This window comes from Lissotriton vulgaris, chromosome 6 (genome assembly GCF_964263255.1).
Source record: "Lissotriton vulgaris chromosome 6, aLisVul1.2, whole genome shotgun sequence".
Lineage (NCBI taxonomy): Eukaryota > Metazoa > Chordata > Amphibia > Caudata > Salamandridae > Lissotriton > Lissotriton vulgaris.
This window is the reverse complement of record NC_141694.1, coordinates 146,050,123-146,073,279: the sequence shown is the minus strand read 5'-3', so window position 1 is coordinate 146,073,279 and position 23,157 is coordinate 146,050,123. Positions and strand designations below refer to the sequence as shown.

The 23,157-nt window shown below is 45.4% G+C and overlaps 1 protein-coding gene across 1 annotated transcript in view; it reads right to left on the bottom strand.

Moving 5' to 3' along the window:
• MTMR9 (myotubularin related protein 9) overlaps positions 1-23,157 on the bottom strand; it is a 366,570-nt gene that overhangs the window by 75,651 nt on the left and 267,762 nt on the right. The window contains exon 8 of the mRNA XM_086926182.1: positions 13,322-13,542. Within this exon, the coding sequence (XP_086782308.1) occupies positions 13,322-13,542 (221 nt within the window). The remainder of the gene's footprint in view (positions 1-13,321; positions 13,543-23,157) is intronic.

The window sequence follows — 23,157 nt, the reverse complement described above, 5'->3', positions numbered from 1 at the left end:
CCAGGCTTCCGCGTTTTTGAACCACCAAGTTACTTCTTGGAGAACAGATCGAGGCAAATCAATTGTGAATAGGAGAGATCGGTCTTGAGAGCTTTTGCTTTCAGTCTCTGAAGAGCCCTGTAATGCAGAGGTCCAGGAAAAATTGCCTGTATGGTTGAAGAAAGTAGACCCAGTATTCTTGCCAAAAATGTCAAGGGAAAAAATTCCATTGATAGCATCTTTCTGAGTTCTTGCAGAAGTTTCTTTATCTTTTCTCTCGGTAATCTCAATTCTGCATTCAGAGTGTTAATCATTAAACCCATAAATTGCGTTTCCTGGCTTGGTATTATACAAGATTTCTTTGTGTTTATTACAAAGCCTAAATGTTAAAGTAGGCGGATAGTAAGGTCAGTGTGACGAGCTACCATTGATTTGGACTGACCCATTATAAGAATATCATCCAGATAAATAATAAACCTTACGCCCCTTTCCCTTAGCCATGCTACCACCGGACGTAAAACCTTGGTGAAACACCAAGGGGCTGACGAAAGGCCGAAGGAGAGGGTGCAAAATTCCCACACTTTTCCTTCCTATGTGAATCGGAGGTATTTCCTGTGTGGCTGCCAAATCGGGATGGCCAGGTAGACATCCTTTAAATCTAGACGAGTTAACCAATCGCCCTTTCACAAAACATCCCTTAGGAGGTGTATTCCCTCCATTTTGAAGTAGTGTTATGTTACCTATTGGTTTCAGGTTTTTCAGAATTATGACAGGTCTCTGTCCTCTGTCTTTCTTTTCTACCAAGAATATGTTGCTTACAAAGCCTCTTTGCGAGCTCTCTTTTATTGCACCTTTGTCTAACAGTGCTTTCACTTCATGGGAGACTAATTTCCTTTGTTCCTGAGAAAAGGTTATTTCTCGAGGTTTTTTGGTTTGGACGGGGGGTATCTATAAACTCTATTTTGTAACCCTTGACTGTATCTAGAACCCATGGGTCTTGAGTTATAATAGTCCAATTCCCAGAGAAAAGGGCTAGTCTCCCTCCCACCTTTATAGGCATATCTAAAGAGTCTTTCAAGATTCTTACCTGTGGAGAAACCTCTGTTTCTTCTCTCTCCCTGGAATGGTCTTGTACGGTTTCTCTGCCTTTGCGGGAAGAAAGATTGGGTTCCATAAAAGGATGTCTGTTGGAATTTAGAGGCTCGTCCCAGAAAGGGTCTTGAGGATGAATGTCAGCGGCTGGGGAACCAACCCCGCATTCGCCCGGCCCCTCCAAAAATGTGGTCTTGAAATAATACTTTCTTTATGTCACGTTGCGACTTCTAGATAGAGCTGTAGGCCCCGACATATTTAGCCATATCTTGAATAAAGTCCTCTCCAAAGAGGAGTCATTGAGAAGAGGGGCATCCATCTTTAGTGGCTAGCTCAATTCGTTTTCAGTAAATTTTTATGAGAATCCTTTTCTCCGTTCATTAGAAATAGCAGTATTAGTGTTGCCAATCAGGCAGACCCATTGGCACAACTCTTTTGGATCGACAAGTGCCCCACCAACGTAGGAGTTTTCTGCTAGTTCAAACATTTTGGTTAATGGGCCAATTGTGTCCAAGAGGCGATTTTGACAGGCTCTTAGGTTTTTGTCAATCCCTTTACTAGTGTCTTTGGTACCCTTGGCTATAAAGGCCACAACCTTAGGATCAAGTTCAGGGGTCATAGCGAATTTATCAGGAAAAGATGGGCGTGGGCACTCAGACCTCAGTCTTGATCCGACTTCCTTAGGGATTTCTCTTCTCAACTAGAAGCTGAAATAGTCCGCTACATGTTGGGAAGGGAACCATCCTGGGGATAAAGGGTGTTGGATAAATAAGTGGTCGAACATATTCTCCCTGCAGGGGTTACTAAAGCCCATTTTTGATCCTGAGGCCTTATTTGCCTCTTCAGAGCTTCCGAATGCATGGTCTCCAAGATTCTCATCGTCTGAATCAAAGTTTGATGAGCAGGAAAGATCAATTTCTGCTTCATCGTTCTCATCACTGTCAATGTGAATGGTGGGTTCAGAGTTTGTCTGACGCTCTTCTGTGATGCCCAAGGCATCGATCTTGTCACCACCTAAGAAGCGTGAATCGTGTTTCCCCACTTTCTTTTAGACTTCTTAGTCGCATCTGCAGGAAGTTCTGTTGCAGCTCTTTTCTTTGGGGCCTTAACTGCCCCTTCTTTTGCGCTCAAAGAATGTGCATTTCTGGTAGAGGGCCATTCACTTATCAGCATTTCAAACTTTATTGATTGTTTCGTTAAAAGAGTCAATAGCTTTAGCCTTAGAGACCATTGATGCAAGCTTACCTTCAAGGTTGGAGTCTGGGTTTAGAGACATTGTAGGGGACTAGAAATCTGTATGGAAATCAAATAAGAAATAATCTACCTTATCTCTATATTAATCCTTTTTTTTAATAAGGGGTCAAAAGGATTAGGAAGATAACAGTTTTCTTTTTTTTGTTTATGATTAAAACAGTATAAACTAGGTGGGAAGGGTTACATTTTTAGTTTGTGGACATGAGAAAACGAAGGTGCGAAGGGGTTAATGTATTTGTTTTAAGCTTGAAGAGAAGCTGATCGTGTTGCGTCGCCTTGAATCAACAGCAGCAACTGCCAAGTGTTGTCTGCTGTTGATATGACAACCACGCATGTCCTCTGCATGCGTGGTTGCTCCTTACAGTCTTTCCTTTATCCGTCTCTCTCCCGCGATGCGCGAATGAAATGCGCACCGCGGTGGGGGAGAAGAGACATGCTACAAGGAGCGGGTGGATGACTTAAGTGTGCTAAGGCCGCGGTGGCCGGAAAGGACCACACAGCATGAACGCGAAGGCTCGGGCCAGCTGAGAAGGAAAAACTAAAAGAAAACAGACGTGTGACACCCTGCAGGCCTGGCTCATGCTCAGAGCACTGCCAGGCAACGGTGAGCATTCACGTCTTTTAAAGGACGCCTGTGAGAAATAAGTCGATTTGACAGATATAGAAGTGAATAAATTAAATATCTGCAGTAGTTATGAGCGCCGCGTAAGGATAATAAAAGCCCAGCCGGGGAAGGTTAGGATAAAGGTAAAATGCACGCACAGTCTAGGTTTAAAATAAAATGACATACAAAGAGAACTTATTTTAAAGGGGAGATATCACATCGTAGGATCAATAGAACCCAGTTACGTGAAAAAAGGAGTACAAGCAGTTAAGTAAGAAATAAGCAGTATAAAACAAATGTAATGAGTGTACGTATGTTGAGCAGCAGCAACAAAGAAGGAAGATGGATGTGTGCTCATGCTCTATATACTGTATTGGAATGTTGTTTGAGTTCTATATTCTCTTCATTGTTACTGCTGAGCTGTGGCAATAAAGGAGGTTTGCATAATGTTGGCCTCCGTGTCATGCCATAAAATCTTCAAGTTCCTGCTAGACAGCACCAGGAAAACTATCATCACCAGCAGACTAGACTATGGAGACGCCCTGTTTGAAGGGACCACTAACCAGCTCACAAGACGACTGATGTCCATCCAAAATACAGCAGCCAGACTAGTGCTAACCTCCCATGCAAAGCCCACATCACACAACACCATAGAGAACTCCACTGGCTCCCGATACACAAGCGCGCAAACTTTAAACTCCTCAACGACACCCTAAAAAAAACCACAACACTAGCCCTGCCTATCTGAACAGCTGTCTTCACTTCCACCGACCTTCCAGACACAAGTTCGAGTTTATTTGTGGAGTGCATAGTTTATTAAAACCGGTTACACCTTCAAACAAACAATAATAAAATTAGGAATATGCAGAATGTTGTTAACGGAAATAAGATCTCACGAACAGGTACTTCAGGAAACAGCTTTATTGCAGCACAAAACAGGTAGGACCATCCCTCATCTGGCCAGAGCTCCATCTGCCAACAGGGCGAAGGAGAACTCCAGAACTAGAACACCCACAGTAATCTAGAGTGCCAGCCCAAGAGGAGAGCTAAGCACTGTACAACATATCTTCTCCCCTTAACAAGAAAAGAAAACAAATGTAAAAGAAAGCACAAAAAGATCAATGCACATAGTCATTCAGATAGGTGGGTGGACGACGAGAGCGAGGACTCCGCAACCTGGCTTCCAACGAGGAAGAAGAAGAAAAGGTGGGAACAGAAGTGGTGGGGGCAGAATCAACCAAAGAACTACCATGCACACATAAAGAAGTGGAAGCATCCCCACTACCCACCTCCCCCCGTACAGTTGGCTGAGAGGTGGAACAAGAACCACCACCACAAGTCAACAAGTACCCATTGCAACCCCCAGAACCACTAGCCATTAAACCATCAGAAGAAAAATCTTTCTTTTTTTGGTATAGTGCTACCCTCCTATAGTTCCAACTTTCCCCATTGGCCAGAACAACAAAATGTGGAAAGACTTTCTTAACTCTGTAGGGACCTCTAAACTTGCTAAGACCCTTAGTACACCGACCAGGCTTTACTTTTACAAGATCACCCACAGAGATAGGTAAGGAAACATTACTTTGGGATAAGAGCTCTTCATCATCTAAGCACCTTAACCAAGCAGGAGTCAATCTTGTCACTGGTGCACGCCCACGCATTAATTCAAAGGGAGATTTTTCACCATTCTTATGAGGCGTAGACCGGTAAGCCCAGACAAGTTCTTGTACACGCTCATGCGAAAAACAACCACCTTCTACAAACATTTGGATCACCCCCTTCACAAGACGATTCACCCTCTCACAAAGACCATTTCCTTGCGGATTGTAAAGACTTGTCTTCTGATGTCTGATGCCACATTCACGTACAAACGAAGCCATCTTCGAAGATGTCAATTGAGTGCCATTATCCGAGATAAGGACAGAAGGGTATCCCTCATTCAAGAAGACACCCTTCAGAAAGTTAATGGTGGTATCAGTGTTTATCTCCCTCACAAACTGTACACAAAGCCACTTCGAGTAACAATCAATTATAACAATGGCATAATGTTGATTTAAAGGTAACTCACTCATAGGGCCTATAAAATCCAAACAGACACTGTGCCAAGGTACATTTTCAAATCCAATTTTCTGCGGTGACTGAGATCCCACAATTTTCAGACGTTTCTCCCCTTCTTTGCAAAAGCTACACCTCAGCACACAATCCACTGCATCACTATCAACAGTAGGCCACCAAAAGCTTTCTTTAACACGACGTTGGGTGAGGCTTTGGCCCAAATGGCCCTCATGAGCCAAGTCAAGAATCCTACTCCTTAATGAACCAGGAGGAACAAAGCGATCACCCCGCATCAAAACATCCTTCCCTTCCAAGGAAAGTTCATCCAAGACCTTCAAAAACGGTCTAACCTGAGGGTCAACAGTGCTCTCCCTTCTTGCTCCTTTCGAGACAAGATTTATAACTGCCTTTAAAATCTGATCCTCCTCCATACTTTTTGACCACTCATCATGAGAAAAAGAACCACCTCCCACAAACAAAACATCCTCTGCTATAGCAACTGCTAAATCATCCAAGACATCCTTAGATGGACCGCCACAGCTAGTGGATCGCACAGGCAGACGCGACAAGCAATCTGCCTGAATGTTTTTCCAGCCATGAACGAACTCAATCTCACATTGGTAGTCTTGTAGACGAGAGGCCAATCTCGCCAACCTGGGAGACCCTTTTCCAGCACCACCCGGAGCTAAAACATTTAAAAGGGGTTTGTGGTCCGTACGGAGAACAAACTTGTACCCCCACAAGTAGGTCCTAAAGTAACTCGTGCCCCAAGCAGCAGCAAGAGCCTCACACTCTATGACTGAGTAATTAGATTCCGAGACAGACAAGGGCCTGGACGCAAAAGCGATGGTCTTCTCTTCCCCACCATGCTTTTGCAAGTCAAGTCAAAAATTTATATAGCGCGCTACATACCCATAGGGTATGAGAACTGCACCAAGACCTACAGCACTGGCATCAACCATCAAGATAGAGGACCGAGCAGTATCAAAGGGGGTAAGAACATTAGCAGACTTAAGTTCCCCTTTGATCATATTGAAGCAAGACTCATGCTCAACCGTCCAATTAAATTTGACACCTTTTTTCAACAAGTATCTCAAGGGAGCAGTCTTGGAAGAGAAATCTCTCACGAATTTCGAGTAAAACTCGATCAAACCCATGAAGGACCGAAGTTGATCCTGGTCAACAGGGAAGGGAGCTAGTTCAATGGCCTCCAACAAATTCTTCTTAGGTTTAATGCCTTCCTCAGACAGGCAAAAACCCAAGTACTCTATCTCCTTCAGAAGAAACGCACACCTCTCCCTTCTCAACGTTAGGCCAGCATCATCCACTCTACGTAACACGCTCTGCAAAATCCCATTGTGCTCCTCCAGAGAATCTCCATAGATCAAGATGTCATCTTGAAAGTATAATACTTTATCTAGACCCTTAAAAACCTCGGAAACTAGTCTCTGGAATACACTAGCAGCGGAGACAAGTCCGAAGGGTAACCTCGTGAATTGGAAGGTCCCTTCGCTAGTGATGAATGCAGTCAAATGTTTGGACTTATCATCTAAGCAAATTTGATGGTACGCATGCTTTAGATCCAATTTACTAAAAAACTTGGCCCCCTTGAGTGTCGACACTAACTCACTAATGTTTGGTAGTGGGAACACATCAGCAACCACACATTTATTCAATGAACGCAGGTCCACACAGAACCTAATTTTATTGTCTGGTTTCTGCGAAATTACTACTGGTGAAACCCACGGGGACGCCTCAATAGGTTCAATGATGCCACCTTGAAGCATTTCTTCCAAAGTAGCCTTAACTTCTTTTCGCAAAGCGAAAGGGACTCTCCTCACCTTATGCTGGACAGGACAACTACCTTCCTTGAGGATTATATGGTGGGAATAGCCTACGAGTTCCCCCAACTGATCCCTAAAGACATTTTTAAACCTATCCAGTATCTCATCTACAGATGAGTTATCAACAATAGACACTGGATCATCAGACCTAGGATTAACCACAATGTGCAAGTCATACTGATGGTGACGACCTAAAATGGCCGGTCCATCGGTTGAAATGTATACTTTTCCAGGTGCTGATCTATTTTTAAACTCAATCTTTCCCTCGAAGTAGCCCAATAGGTCAATTTTCTCGCCTTGATATCCAGACGGAAAAATTTCACACTCCGTCAAAACCTTTTCACCCCACACACTCTTCATCAAGGATAGTGGGATAATGGTCCACTTGGAACCTGTGTCCACCATGAGACTAACAAACTTCGAATCAATCTTAAAGTCAGCTTTAAAAGCATTTCCCCTTCGATCCCTGCAAGAGCATACCGTGTCACACAGAACTAATATTTTGTTCATATCACGCTTCAAATCACCACACTCATTGACCACTGTCACTCTTGAGTTATTTCTATTTTTGCACATCTTTGCAAAATGCCCCATCCTTCCACAACGTAGACACTCTTTGTTATTCGCAAAACAGAACTTGGCATCTGAAGTATGCGAAAAACTCCCACACTTTGAACACGTTTTTTGACCATTCTTATTACTAGATGATTGTTGCACATTCTTTTTTTGGAGAACATAGCCCTTTTTCCTAACAATAGCAATAGCCATAGCCTCCTCATCACTATTGTCACTAATCACACTCTTATTGGAAACCTCTGCAACTTTTGTTTCTAAACCACTCTTCGGTAACTCTCTCATACATTTCTCGCTTTCTTCCACAACTTTAGCTAGCTCTATAGCAACTTTCAAAGTTGGATTCTTCGCTGCCCATAATCGTTCTTGGACCTTCCTGTTGTTAGCTTGAACAATTAGTTGGTCTCCAATTAGTTCATCCGCCATTTGACCAAAATTTCACTTCACGGATAGTTCACGTAATTGTGCAACAAATTCATCAATGCTCTCATCTGCTAACTGTTTGTTTTTATAGAACTTATATCTCTGTAGGACAAGATTTCCCTCTTTACCAAATCTGGTTTCTAGTCTTGTTACCGCTTCTTTAAATTCGTCTAATTCAGCTTGTGACCCAGAAGGTAGGGCTTGCGGTAAATATTTGAAAAGACGCTGTCCCTCTTTGCCTAGAGTAGTCATCAAAAGAGCTTTCTTTCGTTTGGGTGAAAAGTCTTCTTCATCTAGAGCCTGAATGTAGTTATTAAACATAACTATCCAGTCTTCCCACGTTATAGGCGGATTCCCTGGCTCACTCAAGAATTGCGGTGGAAGGGCAACATTGACTGCTTGAGCCATGAGGTCAGTCTAACACAGTCACGAAAGTAAGATGAAGGTTATAATGCAAAGAGCACTTGTCACACGACAAAGTAAGGGCACAGTTTAAAACTGAAGTAAAAAGGTAAACAGTCCGCTTATTATTATATTTTTAAGGTTTTAAAATAAGCGCTTACTCCAAACAGGATATTCAAGGTCCGCTGACACTCCACGCCGTTTCTGTCAACAAACGGTGAAGTTCCCGGTGAATCGCGTCTCCTAGGCGACCACCGACAGACAGTGAAGAAATTGATCAAAATGGCCGACTGCGTCGTGCGTGAGCTCGGTCACACGTCTGACGTCAGAGCTACAGCGTAGACAGACGTGCACGAAGAGGAATGCGCTTCAGTGATACGGTTCGCGTACAACGTGGTTGCTACGCGACTCACCAGATCACGTTAGGATCACGCTCACCGTCGTTGAAGAAGCTGACGTCACTTACTTTGACGACGGAGATATCGGAAAACGAAATACTCTGGAAATCTTTTAGAGACCGCGATCACTCCCACAATGAAAGGGTTGTTCTACGCTGTACACCACACGGGGTTCGCGAGGGAGTTGGAACACTACTGTTCTGTAATTCCTTCTTGGGCTGCAGGATCAAACGAGGAAGCTGTGGCCAGACACATCGCCAGTCCAAGTCGCCAAATGTTGTAAACGGAAATAAGATCTCAAGGAACAGGTACTTCAGGAAACAGCTTTATTGCAGCACAGAACAGGTAGGACCATCCCTCATCTGGCCAGAGCTCCAACTGCCAACAGGGCGAAGGAGAACTCCAGAACTAGGAACACCCACAGTAATCTAGAGTGTCAGCCCAAGAGGAGAGCTAAGCACTGTACAACACAGAACGACTGCGTTAAATGAATAATACTCACTCATTTGCTTGAATAGAAAATCGTAAAATGCTATTAAAAATGCAAAATATTCTCATCAGATAAACAGTCATGGACTGGGCTGTGCAATGTACATTAAAGTGACAGGGCTCGCCATGGACATGGCTGTGCAATATTTAATGCTCAGTTACAGCGTCCGCTGCTCATCGCCGAACAATCAGCAGCCTTCAGAATCGATAACAGGACATAGGCATGGCTATACCAGATTTATTAAAGTGACAGTGCTTGGCAGTGGGTGTGGCTGTGCAAATATTTGTTAAAGTACCAGTGCACAGCCGCAACAACCCTTGCTGACCACAGCACCACTCTCAGCCTCCTGGTGTCAATTAGACTGAAAGCTAATATGCCTTTATTAGTTTCCGGGTGTCAAATGAGTGGGGCAATAGCGGCTGCTGTGCAAATTTTGCTAAATTGCCATTGCTTTTAATAGCAACCAATGTCCAACTATATGCCAATGCTGCATACAATGTTTGTATTTTTGCATTTCCCCATGATGGCCTTTATTCTTGCTTCTTATATTTCCATGAACTTTACAGCCTGGATATGTAGGCCTGTATAATCCGAAATTAGTGCAGTTATAAGAGCCTGCCTACAAATTCGAATGGCTGCCTGATTAAAGGCACAGTGCAGCATCCTTCTACGGTCAGGTAACATTGCCAGGCAGATGCAAAGATAGAGTATTATGGTCTCCTTTTCCACGCCGCACAGGTTGTATTCTGTTTTGGCAGATTTTAACTAGATGAGCAGTAGGTCCAAAGTTGGTTGGATTCCTAGGCGGAGATGCATAAACTTAAGCTTGATATCCAGACACCTTCGCTATGCCGGTCTCTCACTGGAACTACCAGCACATACACAAATGTGCCGCACTTTCTTGTGCCTGGCCCCTAAACCCTGGAACGCCCTCCCACAACACATGAGAGCCTCTCTCCCCTCTTGACTTTTGCAAGAAGCTGAAGACCTGGCTTTTTGAGTAAGTTCCCAAAGGTGGCCTCACACACCTTCCACAGAGCACCTGGATACCCTTACGGGTTATTGCCATGCAATAAGAACACCAATTATGTAACATACCAAACGCAGCAGCAAAAGAGCTCCAGACTTGCACCAGTAAGAGGCAGAAAAACAAGCGCTGAAGGCACTGCACCGGACAGACAGAGCCTTACATGGGCTGATATCGCATTCCCTATAGGTGGCGGGAGCACAGACTGAAGTCATATGGCTCTACCTGGTGGTGCTGGAAATCCCATTAATAATCTTCTGCTCAGAACCCCTTCACCACCAAGAGACACATTTAAGAAAAGCAACAGAGAGGAAGCTCCAGAAAAATAGTTTCGCAGAAAGAATTTGATCTACAAGGGGAAATACTGTTAAAAAGAATACTGGAGGCTGAAAGAACAGTGGGCAAAAATGTCTTTGAGGAGACATATAGAAACAACAGTAACCTAAAAGCTGGAAAAATATCTTCAAAGTAAAGGCAGAGGTAGAAGAAAAACTGAATGAAACAAGCAAATGCTTCATAAAACAACATTTTCAATTATAAAAATGAAACAGTTCAGAGGCCCTTTTTCTGGATCTATTTCTTCAAAGAGTAAAATTAGTTGCTGTGTATCCTGGAATAGTGGAGCTCTCAGATTCCTTAAAGGTGCAGTCTTAAAATATAGATATGTAAAGAAAAGGATGACTATATGCACCGCTTAATGGTTTGTTATTGTACTTTTAAGCACAGAAACAATATGGGGGTTTCAGATAAATGTATTTTATTGTGCTTTCTTGGAATTCTAACTGGCTTAATTTAATACTGAAAGAGGCAAGTTTACTTTAAAAATTTTTTAAGAATACAGCTTTTTTCTTCATTTGCATAGGTGTTTTCCCGAAATCCCGCTCAAAGTGAGACGAGTGCCAATGCACAAAGATATTTGAGTATTTAATGTGGTACTCTTTTAGTACTAACTTGTAAATCTAGGTTTGTGATTTTCCTGAGTACTAAACAAAGAGAATGAGGACAAATTCACTAAGGCATTTATAAGGGTATTCTCGTTTAGAACTACATTGTGTACGCTTAAATGCCTTTATTAATAGATCTAAGACAACTAAAATGGGATTTTCCAGAGACATTTTTGTTGTACAATTGGTAGAAATAAAAAGGTTTATATCCTCTTTGCACTTTTACTAAAAGGAAATTGGACATTTCCAAGTCAATTCACAATGACAATTAGAATACACAAAGTATTTCAAAGGGGGCCCTACTTGATGTACTCTTTAATGTCCTTGTGAATTGACCCCTTAATAGGTTCTGAAATATTATTCTTTCGCAAAAGGAACAATTGATGGACGGAATGCTGAAAATGCAAACATTTACATCCAGTCACAAAGATCTGGGTTTAATCCATCAGTCTTTTGCTCACCACGCCACCCCAATTTGGAACCAGCCATATGCAAATCAGTCTTGACCCTGTTCCTCATGGGAACAGTCCAGCCCGAACTGCCAAGCCAGGTCCTCCCTGGACGGGAAACAAGCATCCAAGGACCTGTTTTGGGGCATCACCCCTCATCAGCCAGGCTAGCTTGAATCCAGTGGTGCAGTGAACACGGGAACCTCCGGTGGGCATACCCCTCCCACTTAGTGCTCTCCCCCTCATGTCATGCATACACATTTTCCAGGCACGTACAGAAACACAGTCCCCAGCACTGAAACAGCAGTAGATAATACTGAGGATTTGTTGCAATTGTTTTAGAACACTGTTGCTAAAAATATTGGAAAACATGCTTTGCATTTACTTTATACAGGATTTATATAAGAGGTAACTGGTATGAACAAAAAACGAATGCTTATAAGATGTACTTCTTAATGCTAGATTAAGCAGTTTCTTGTTTTTTGTAATGATTTTTATTCAGCAGTGTAACCTACTACAAATCATGTTCAGATAGCACCTGTTGAGTTACATATTCCACAGTTTTGAGCTAAACAAGTATATTTGATATTAACAAAAACGCCTTGCTACCCCTAACACAACATAACATATCCCAAACGTCCTCGTGGCGGTATGCCTCAATTCCACTTTCCAAAGCTCAACATAAGTAATTCCTAATTCAACCGATGCACCGTACCTAGGGCTATTTGTCAGTGCCCTTGATCTTGTGAGTCAAGAAACCTCTCTACACTCTCTTCCCATATATTCAATTACTAGTTACCAGATTGGCTGAAAGTCTTCATTATCTTTGCCAAGATGGATTGATAATAGTGCCAGTCACTGTGTCCCATATCTTACAATTCCATGCCATAGTAGTTGATGCACTCACTTTGTTCCAGTTTCTTGCTAAAACAATTCTTGAGTTCACTAATAGGTGGGAAACTAATGTCCACTTGCATTTTATAATCCCCTGCCAGCCAGAAGACATACAAAGTATGTCATTTGTGTAGTTCATTCTTATGGCATCTGCAAAGGGATCAATATTAGCTTTAAGTAGATTTTGAATTCATGAGGTAATATGAACTCCCAGACATTTCAAAGTACAATCCTCAATCGTAAAGGGTGCCCTGCTTTTTAGCTCCCCTTTTTCCCCAGGGAGTCTCATTGGCATGAACTCCATTTTATCCTTGTTCTCCCTGATGTGCAACCAAATTTCTCGATCGAATTCAGCAAGGGAAAAAATGATCCGTGAGGGTCATCCAGCAAGAACAAGACAAGACAAGATAAGCCAACAGTGATATTTTATGCTCTGCAACCCCAAAGACCCTGCCTTTTACATCGGGTGATTGCCCAATCACCAACATTTATAGCAACAAGAAGTTGGGGTATGATATATCTCTGTTCTCTGAATCTCAAAGTTCCTTGAAAAGAGTCCATTAACCAATATCCTTGCTCTAGCTCTGACATAGCAGGCCATAACTATGTTGATCAACTCCGACTAAATTTCAACATAGCTCTTTTCAGCCTGATCAACGTTTCCTCAGCGTCCACTGCGAACAGTGTAATTCTGTTATTCTGTTTGCTTTTTCGACAAGCTGAGATACCCCCTAATATTATCAATCGTTTGAAGTCCTAGAAGTTTCAAATTTAACATCCTGTGCAGAAAGTGTTGTCATTTGTTTAAACTGAGAGGAAAAAAACTAAAAGCACAGTGAATACTTTCTTGAGTAGGGCACGGGTGGAATGACACACTTGCAGTCTTCACTTACCTTTCACTTTCATTATTGCCCAAGAAAGTGCCAAACTGTGATGCGTACGCATGCTCAAACAGCAGTACCAGGAAGTGTTCATTGAACTCGAAAGAACAGGGGAACTGGCGGAGGATCTGCCATACGCAATCCAGGAAGAGAAGGAAGGTTGGGGCCTCCCACTTCTGCTTGGTGTTCGAGTAGGCAGACTGAAGGCAGCGCTGCTGAAATGGATGACCGGCCTAGAAGCCAAAGAGTAGGGTAAGTCAAGGATCCATCACAATTTCTTCCCCCTGGCTTTTAAAATTACTCTTATGCGCATAAGATGGATCACTTTAACACTTAAGAAGGCCATAAGGATGTTCATGGATTATTTGGATATTTTTTGGTTCCTATGGCAACTTTACTTACGCACTGTGAAGGTTTTTTTTAATCACAAAAAGATCAATCTAAGTGAAACGAGCTTAGCAGGGGAAAATAGATTTAAACCTACTTTTTTGCAGGAGAACTCTGCCACAAAAAAGGGTTTTCTGGACAACTCTAGGACAAACCACTTTATGGCAGAAAACTTCACCCACTGGTGAAATTGTGCGAGAGTCACAAATGTAATAACCCAAGACTTGAGTGAACTTTGCAAGCAAAATTTAAGCTTCACATGTCACGAAAATTCAGAAAGTTACGACAATCTAGAAACATAAGAAAACAGGAATGGTCAACTCTTAACGTATGGTAGTGTTATTTTTCAGTAAGCATGAATCCATAGTTTGTTGCTGCAATATGAAAAGAATGTGACTTGTACCATGAACCAATCTGGACACTATTATCTTTAGAGCAAACCTCAGGTTTTCAACAGGTTGCCCATTTCAGATGTTAACTTTACATGTTCTGCTTGTGTGCAGATGGAGTAGTTTCTGTCCTGTAACTCCAGTTCTGTAGTAGGGGTATCTCTGTTATAGTCATAATCTAGTGAATAGTCCCACCCATGTGCGTGGACCCCGGCAATCAAAAATAATGTCTTAAATTGTGAAAAAATTGCAGAACTGCAAAGACACTTAAGAGAGAATTTAAAGACAAATAATGCAGCCTATATCCACAGGCTACACTGTCCAGTACTTCAACTAGAAATTCCACCAAAAAAAACCACACACACATCACAGCCTGCCCAGTTTCTTCCATAGAGAAACTTGCCTCTACCAGTAAAAGCCTCTGGAATGATAGAGAGGAAGGCATGGACAGACAAGCCCCATAGGCTGCCATTATGTGGCTTCAAATAGGATACTGTGCCTTTAAGAGAACTTTCCAGAACTTCTCCCAGTATCCCAGAATGCACAGCAGGTCCCTCTTACTTTCAGTTCTTTTTGAAGGCGTAACACGCCAGACCTGTAGCATTCCTTACATGAATATCTTTCTCCACCGGGGAGGAGGGCGGGCGCTTAGGACTATAACAGAGATACCCCTACTACAGAACTGGAGTTACAGGACAGAACCACCCCTTCTGTAGTAGGGGATCTCTGTGTAAAGTCATAATCTAGTGAACAGAATGGCAAGCCCATCCCCACACCAAAGCGGCGGTGGAGAGAAGAAAATTAACACCACTACTGTGCGAACAGATTTCGCAGCGAAGCCTCCCCAACCTGAGCGTCTGCCCTGGCATCAGTGTCCAGACAGTAATGCTTAGCAAAGGTATGGACCGACTTCCAAGTGGCCGCCTTGCAGATTTCTGCAATTGGAAAGTTACGGAGCAGAGCTGTTGTGGCAGCTTTGCCCCTGGTGGAATGAGCCTTAGGTTTACCCCCTAAGGTCTTATTAGCTTTTAGGTAACACAACTGTATGCAGGACACAATCCACCTAGAGATGGACTGCTTAGAGGTAGCAAGACCCGTCCTGACTGATCCATAATTGATAAACAATTGGTCCGACCTACGAATATCTCTGGTTTTATCCAGATAAAATTTCAGCACCCTCCTAACATCCAGGGAATGTAGAGACCTTTCCGCCGGAGATGAAGGGTTCTGAAAAAACGTAGGCAAACTTATGGTCTGGTTGACATGAAAATCAGAAATAACCTTGGGAAGAAATTTAGGGTGAGTACGCATAACAACCTTAGCAGCATGAAATACAGTATAAGGTTCTTGGCAACACAACGCCTGAATTTCACTCACCCTGCGGGCCGATGTAATGGCCATGAGGAACGCCGCCTTCCAGGACAGGTGCTGCAACGAAGCCTTATGAATAGGCTCAAAAGGCTCCTTCATCAACCTGGACAGCACCACATTCAATTCCCATGAGGAGGGAATACTTTCTTCAAGCCTTCCAGAAAATCTTTGATCACAGGAATCTGAAAGAAGGAAGTCTGTGAAGGGCATTTCCTGTAGGCAGTCAATTCAGCGAGATGAACCTTAATGGAATGAACATTAAGTCCTGACTGCGCCAAATGTAGAAGGTAAGGAAGGATGACATCTTCCTTGCACGTCGTCGGGTCATAGTTCTTGGACTTGCACCAGATACAGAACCTTTTCCACTTGTAAGCATAGGAAGTCCGAGTGGAAGGTCTCTTAGACTCCTTCAGTATGTCCATGCAATCTTCGGGCAGATTTAAATGGCCATATTGCACTATCTCAGGAGCCATGCCGCCAAACTCAAAGACGAGAGGTTGGGGTGCAACATCTGCCCCCCCCGAACTTCGTGAGAAGGTCCAGCCTGCACGGCAGCCGTATGTGTGGAAGGAGAGACAGGTGAAGCAGGTCCATGAACCACCACTGCCTGGGCCATTCCGGAGCAATGAGTATCATCCGCGCCCTGGACCGGGCCAGTTTGATGAGTACCGCCGGCATCAGGGGAATGGGCGGAAACGCATACAGAAAGCTGTTCGACTAGTTGATCCATAGCCCATTCCCCAGCGTCCCCTGCTGGTAGTACCTGGAGGCGAAGTTTCGGCATTTGCTGTTTTCGGCGGTGGCGAACAGATCTACGTCTGGAGTCCCCCACCTTGCGAAGACTTCTCCTAGTACTTCGTCGTTTATGACCCATTCGTGGTTTTCCTGAATCAGTCTGCTCAGTGCGTCCGCCTGAACATTCTGCACACCTGGCAGATGGGTAGCCATTATCGTCAGTCTTCTGGCCAGAAGCCAGAGCCAGAGCCAGATCGCCTGCGCCTCCTGCGACAGAGTGCGCAATCTCGAACCCCCCTGCTTGTTGAGGTAAAACATCGTGGTCGTATTGTCCGTCTGTACAAGCAGAGAGTTGGTCTGAAAGGACGGATGAAAGACCTTCAGTGCCAAGTGAACAGCTCTGAGTTCCAGGAAATTGATGGGATACGTGGCCTCCATCGGGGTCCACGTTCCTTGAATCTGTAAGTCTCCGGAGTGCGCCCCCCAACCGTGGAGAGAAGCATCCGTCACGACAGTCTGAGTGGGAATGTCCTTGTGGAAAGGAACCCCTCTGAGGAGATTCTCCGCTGAACACCACCACTTCGGAGACTGAAGAGCATGCAGAGACAGTCGTATCTTGTCGTCCCAAGATCCTTTCCTCTGATCCCACTGGTCCTCCAAGCACTCTTGCAACGGTCTCATGTGCAGTCGTGCGTGTGGCGTTAGGAAGATACAAGAGGCCATCGATCCCAGTAGAGAAGACACCATCCTCACTGCTGTAGATGGAGTGGTCATAAGAGCCTGAGCCTTCCGAAGGAGTGATAATTGTCGCTCCTCCGAAGGAGGAACACTTGCTGATAGCGTATTGATGGAGGCTCCCAAGTACTGTATGCATTGGACCGGAGTCGGGACAGACTTGGACATGTTGATGTGCAACCCCAGCTTGTTCAAGAGAACGCACGTCTTCTGGAAGTGTGCTCGAGCTTCCGAGAAGGAGGAGGCCTTGATCAACCAATCGTCCAGGTACGGGTAGACGAACACCTTGTTCTTCCTCAGGTGTGCTGCTACCACAGCCATGCACTTCGAGAATGTTCTCGGGGCAGACTTCAGTCCGAATGGGAGTACTGTGTATTGATAATGATTGGCGCTGACTTGAAATTGCAGGAACTTCCTGTGTTTGTGTGCAATGGGCACCTGGAAGTACGCATCCTGTAGGTCTATAGCACATAGCCAGTCTCCCTATTGCAACTGAGGATAAATCTGATGCAACGACAGCATGCAAAACTTCTCTCTGCGAATCCACTTGTTTGCCTGTCGCAAGTCCAGAATGGGCCTGAACTCGTTCTTGTCCTTCTTTCGAACCAGGAAGTACTGGGAGTACAGACCTCTTCCTCTCTGAGACAGAGGTACGTCGTCTATCGCCCTTTTCCTTAACAGGATATTGGACTCCGCCTGGAGGTCGCGCAGCTGAAACTGCGAGCTGACCGGTGGAATTGCTGGAGGCGGGGAAACTGCGAGCTGACCGGTGGAATTGCTGGAGGCGGGCTGGTGAACTGTATCCATTGCAAACAATATTCAGCACCCACTTGTCCGGAGTAATTTTTCTCCACTCTGCCCAAAAAAATTGAACGGTTCCCCCCCACCGGAGTGGGTAACGGATGCAGGGGAAGTAAGCGCTCAGGGCCTAGACCCGGCCTGGCCTTTGGTCGCTGGTGCCGACTGTTGGCCACCTCTGCCTTTCTGCTGCTTCGGAACTGCTGCTGCTGTCCCGAAGCTTGGCCACGCCCTCTGCCCTGTCCACCAAACCGTCTCTGGAACGGGCGGTACGATTTCTTTGTCTCCTTGGGCTTTTCCAGACCCACAGCCGTTAGTGTTTCGGCCTCCGCCTTCATGCGGGCCATTTCGTCATCTGCATGTTTCCCAAATGGGGTTTCGCCAGAGAATGGTAGATTGGCAACCCTTTGTTGTGCGTCAGGTTTTAGCGACGTGAGGCGGAGCCAGGCGTGTCATCGCTGGTTAATCCCATGGCAGAAGCCATGCGCCGCCAGGAGGGAAGAATCAGCTGCAGCACTGATGACCTGATTCGCCACCAACATCCCCTCATTTAACACCTCCTGGAAATCTTCTCTCTTGTCACGAGGCAGGTGTTCCACAAACTGCTGGAGGGATTCCCAGAGGGCACGGTCATAGTGCCCCAACAAGGCCGTGGCACTCGCAGCCTTCATGGAGGTCGCAGATGTCCCACAAACCTTCCTCCTAGCCTAATCCAGCCATCTAGATTCTTTATCTGGTGGGACTGTGGATGACTGAGTGGTGGCATGCTGTTTACGAGCCGCCGTCACTATCACAGAGTCTGGAGGGGGTTCCGCTCTTAGAAAAGCCGGATCAGAATCGGGAGCCTGGTATTTTTTCTGTGGTCTCGAGGGGGCCGCCTTAGTCACCGCCGGGGTGAGAAAAAGGTCCATGGCCGGATCCTCCAGGCCTGGTACCAGTGGCAATAATGGACGAGACAGATGTTTCTGGTGCAGCGTCTCAAAGATTACCAATGTCTTAGGCGTGGGCACCGTCAACGAGATGCCCGATTTTGCTGCACCTCTTAACAGGACATCGTGAAAGGACACCAGATCGTCAACCGGTGACACCTTTGTCTCCGGTGACTCCGACAAAGTCAGAGAGTAGTCCCTGGTCCCTGAGGACCTCGTATGAGAACGAGACCTGCGCCTCCTGTGGCGTCGTCTCGACCGCGTGGATGACCTGTTGCGCGATCGTTCCCTCCTCCTGGAACGAGAACGCGACCTCCCAGTTCGTGGGCGCTCCGCAGGTTTCCGTGGAGGCGTCTTCCGTGGCCTATCCTGGGGTTTCGGTTTAGGCGTCCCCTTAGGCGTTGTAGGAAGTGGGGGCAGTGACACCGACCTTGGCGGAGGAACAGGAGGTATCTCCGACCGAGGAGCGGGCCTATGAGGCGGAAGCGGTGGTGGTGGTGGTTGTCCTGAAGGAGGAAGTGGTGGGAGCAGAGGGTTGATGGGAGGATCCTCCTTAGGTACAGGAGGCGGGGGCGACTTCGGCCGAGGTGGTGTATATACCACCGAGTACACCGAGCCCGGTGACTTCTTCGGGGGAGGGGACTGGGACCCAACCCCTCCAGTAGGTGATCGCCGTCTCCGGCGCCCTCCACCAGACCCAGCATGACTTCTGGCGCCAGAACTCCTTCTGCGCCGCTCAGGCGAGTTGGAACAACTCCGAGACGCCGATCTCTTTCTTCTCGACGCAGAGCGTCGCTTTTCCGGCGTCTAACATCGACTCCGCGGTCGAACGCCGCCTCCGTGACATCGAACGTTCAGTCTTCGACGATGAGCGTCGACTCCTCCTTGACTCCGACCGCTTTCTTGAGGTCCTCGACATAGAGGATCCCCTCGACGCCGACAGTCTTCTCGACGCCGACCGGCGGTGTCGCCTCGACGGCGAGCACCGACGCCTGTCGCTGCTCCTTCGACGCCGATAGCTCGACGCTGACGTCGACGACGACGAAGAAGAAGCCGTCGACGGTGGTTTCGACAGCGGCCTACCCAGGCCCTTCAACGTCGATCCTTCAAGCCGTCTCGACCCGGAGCCCCGGGGAGATGGGAACACACTGTCGTCATCCCTCTCGACGTCGCCGTCGATGCAATCGACGCAGACTGAGACCGGGACCGTTTGCTGGTCTTCCTGCCTCTGGGGAGCCCCCCAGAGGCCTCAGCAGAGGTTGCCTTCCCAGCAGCGCCCAGACCCACCTGCAGTCGTCTCTCCTCTAGGCCTTGAAGCCTAATCTTCAGCCTTTCACTCCGGGTCCTTGCTGAAAGGTTCTGGCAGAGGTCACATTCTTCAGGGACATGTGCTTCAGGGAGACAGATAATGCAGACGTCGTGTGGATCAGTCTTGGACTTCTTCCTTCCACATGCTGGGCACTTGTCGAAAAGAGCAGGCATTTTAGAGCCCTAAAAAGCCTGAACAAATACACAGGAGTGAAGGGAAACACCAAGATATAACAACTGAAAACACTTTTAACCAAAAAGTGCAAAAAAATTCAATAAACCCTTGAAAAAGGGAGAGCTCAATGACCCAGGGTCCTGTTGGCAGGAGCCGGAAAAAAGAACTGAAAGTAAGAGGGACCAGCTGTGCATTCTGGGATACTGGGAGAAGTCCTGGAAAGTTCTCTTAAAGGCACAGTATCCTATTTGAAGCCACATAATGGCAGCCTATGGGGCTTGTCTGTCCATGCCTTCCTCTCTATCATTCCAGAGGCTTTTACTGGTAGAGGCAAGTTTCTCTATGGAAGAAACTGGGCAGGCTGTGATGTGTGTGTGGTTTTTTTGGTGGAATTTCTAGTTGAAGTACTGGACAGTGTAGCCTGTGGATATAGGCTGCATTATTTGTCTTTAAATTCTCTCTTAAGTGTCTTTGCAGTTCTGCAATTTTTTGACAACTTAAGAGATTATTTTTGATTGCCGGGGTCCACGCACATGGGCGGGACTATTCACTAGAGTATGACTATACACAGAGATCCCCTACTACAGAAGTGAATTTTACAGCTTGGCAGCCTGCACTGGAAGCCAATTACAGTTAGGTATTTTTTAAGTCAACTAAGGAAGGGACCTTTAGAAGACATTAAAACTGGGGTATTTACGCTCTATGGTTTGAAGGTGGGTGCAAAATTGATTATTAAACAATTTAACAAAAAAATAGTAAATGTTATTAACCTAACTTTCGCTGAAAGGAGGAAGAAAAATCTTTATGTTGTCGAGACTACTTCCCTAACAGTGCAAAGTGTGTGTAAAGACCAGATTTCATATGGAGTATGATTGAGAGAGCACTGTAATCAACCAAGTCTGAGAACACTGCTGCGTGCCAAGTCTGATGTGACTGACCGCACTTGTGAGACCAACCAATGGGGCGCCTGCTGGCAAGTAAGTGTATGATACGAGGTAATGTTCTTGGAGCCAATTCTTGTTTTACCAGAGAGGAATCAGAGAAACAGTGCTACTCGAGTACCCTCAACATGGGAGAAGTGAGCGGTACCTCAGGTACCCACCAGCGGGCAGGTCTTCTGCATTCCATGCCATCTCTGAAGCGATGGACAGGAATGGAAAAGAAAATGAGATGGTTAGACCACAGATACACAAGACTCCTGCAAGGGAGTAAGTGAGTTACACGTTATTTCCCAACTATAGGGGTACCAACTCAGTGGATGACAGGGGCACTAGTCGGGCACCACTTCATTACTGGGTGTGAACCATGCCATAACACAAGGTATCTCATTCATGGATGGTTGGCAAGGCTTTCTTTCAGAACTTCCTCAGGAGACAGGAGGATTAGTCCTTCAATACACCTCAAAAAATCCAGATACTGCCTAGAAGCAGCTGTCCGCAGTCTTAGGTTGATGTAAGCAGGGGGATCTTATTCGCGCTGCCAGAAGGTCATGGCATCCCTTCTATGGCGGCATTATGCATCTTCCTGTAGCTAGGGATAGGTCTCACTTGCCCCTGCTGTACCAGGGATGATTGAGTAGCACATATGAAAATCTTTATTTTAGCATGTGTTCCGGGGCCTGACAAACCAGGTGGGTGCAGAATTGTCACAGTAACACTTTTAGTAAATAATAATGTCAACAGCTGTTTTTTAATGTTTTGCACTCACTCAGGCTGTCAGTACTTTGACTTGATGCACATCCGCTGCTGCACAAGTCTGTGCCATCATCATAACACCACCCAGCGAGCACAGCTGCTAGTACGGAGGAACATATGGCTACATTACCCTAAAGACCCTGTTCCTACCAGAAATCAACAGAACAGAGGGCTTGTTAGTGGCATGGCTCACCAGATGCCACTGATTTGAGTTTTGCAGAATGAGGGGGGGGCCTCCGTTTTCGGATTTATTTTTGGAGAGCATTGCCTGGTTTTGAGAGGGATGAACTGGGCTGGTACTCCCATTATAAAGAAGCATCAGGCATGGTATTTATGGATGTATTCATGATGTTCATTTTGTTGATTATATTGCTTTTTCCCTCTCTAGACTCTGCTGTTTTACACAAATATCATGACTCCTTTCAGGGTGAGTAAACGGTTATAAAGAAGTATATGTGCATGACTAAGGGGAGAGGCAATGCAATCTAAGGTAAAAGCAACCAGAGCCTGTGTTGGAATCGCAGCTTACGCACCTGACAAAATTGTTGTGTGGAGGTAAATCACGGACACTTATTCCGTAGAACCCATATCAATCAGCTAAGAATTGGGTCCATATGCAATTCAGGAAGGGGTGTGCTTTGCCGGATAATGAATGCTCAAATCAATTGATTTATTCATTTTATTGGGAGTATTTAAAAAGTTTGGACAGTCATACAGAGCAGTGGAGTGCTATAAATAGAGGAACAGACCACATGCATGTTTGTTTACAATAAGACATCAAACTAACACAAAAATTTAAAAGGCAGAAGAAAAACAATCTAAGAAAGAAGAATGGGAGGGATACAGTCTGGAATTTTAGTAAGAATGTAAATAGGTGGGTTTTGAGATCTTTTTTAGATTTGCACCAATGAGGGAGACTGTCTGATGTGCAACCAAACGGGTGTCATTTCAGAGTCTTGGTCCACAGACTGGAAAAGCCTGTTGGTATGTTCATTCTTAGCAAGTCTTTTAGCTTTCTGAACATGCGATGGATGTGCTCCTAACAGCGCGCTGCGTGTAAGGATTTCTTGGGTGAAGTGCTTTGTAGATCACGATACAACTCTGAAGTGGATTCTGGCAGGAAACGCACCAAAACAGGCTTTTCAGAGTAAGGGAAAATGGCTTAAAATGTCTTTGGTTGGAGATTAATCAAGCTTATGCATGAAAAACTGTGCGTCAATGAGGGTTTTGGGAGACCAGTTTTAGAGTGTTACCACCGTTGACTCATTACTAAACAAGACGCTGGATTAGAAGTTCGTACCCAGGAGTAAGGGCCTAATTCAAACGG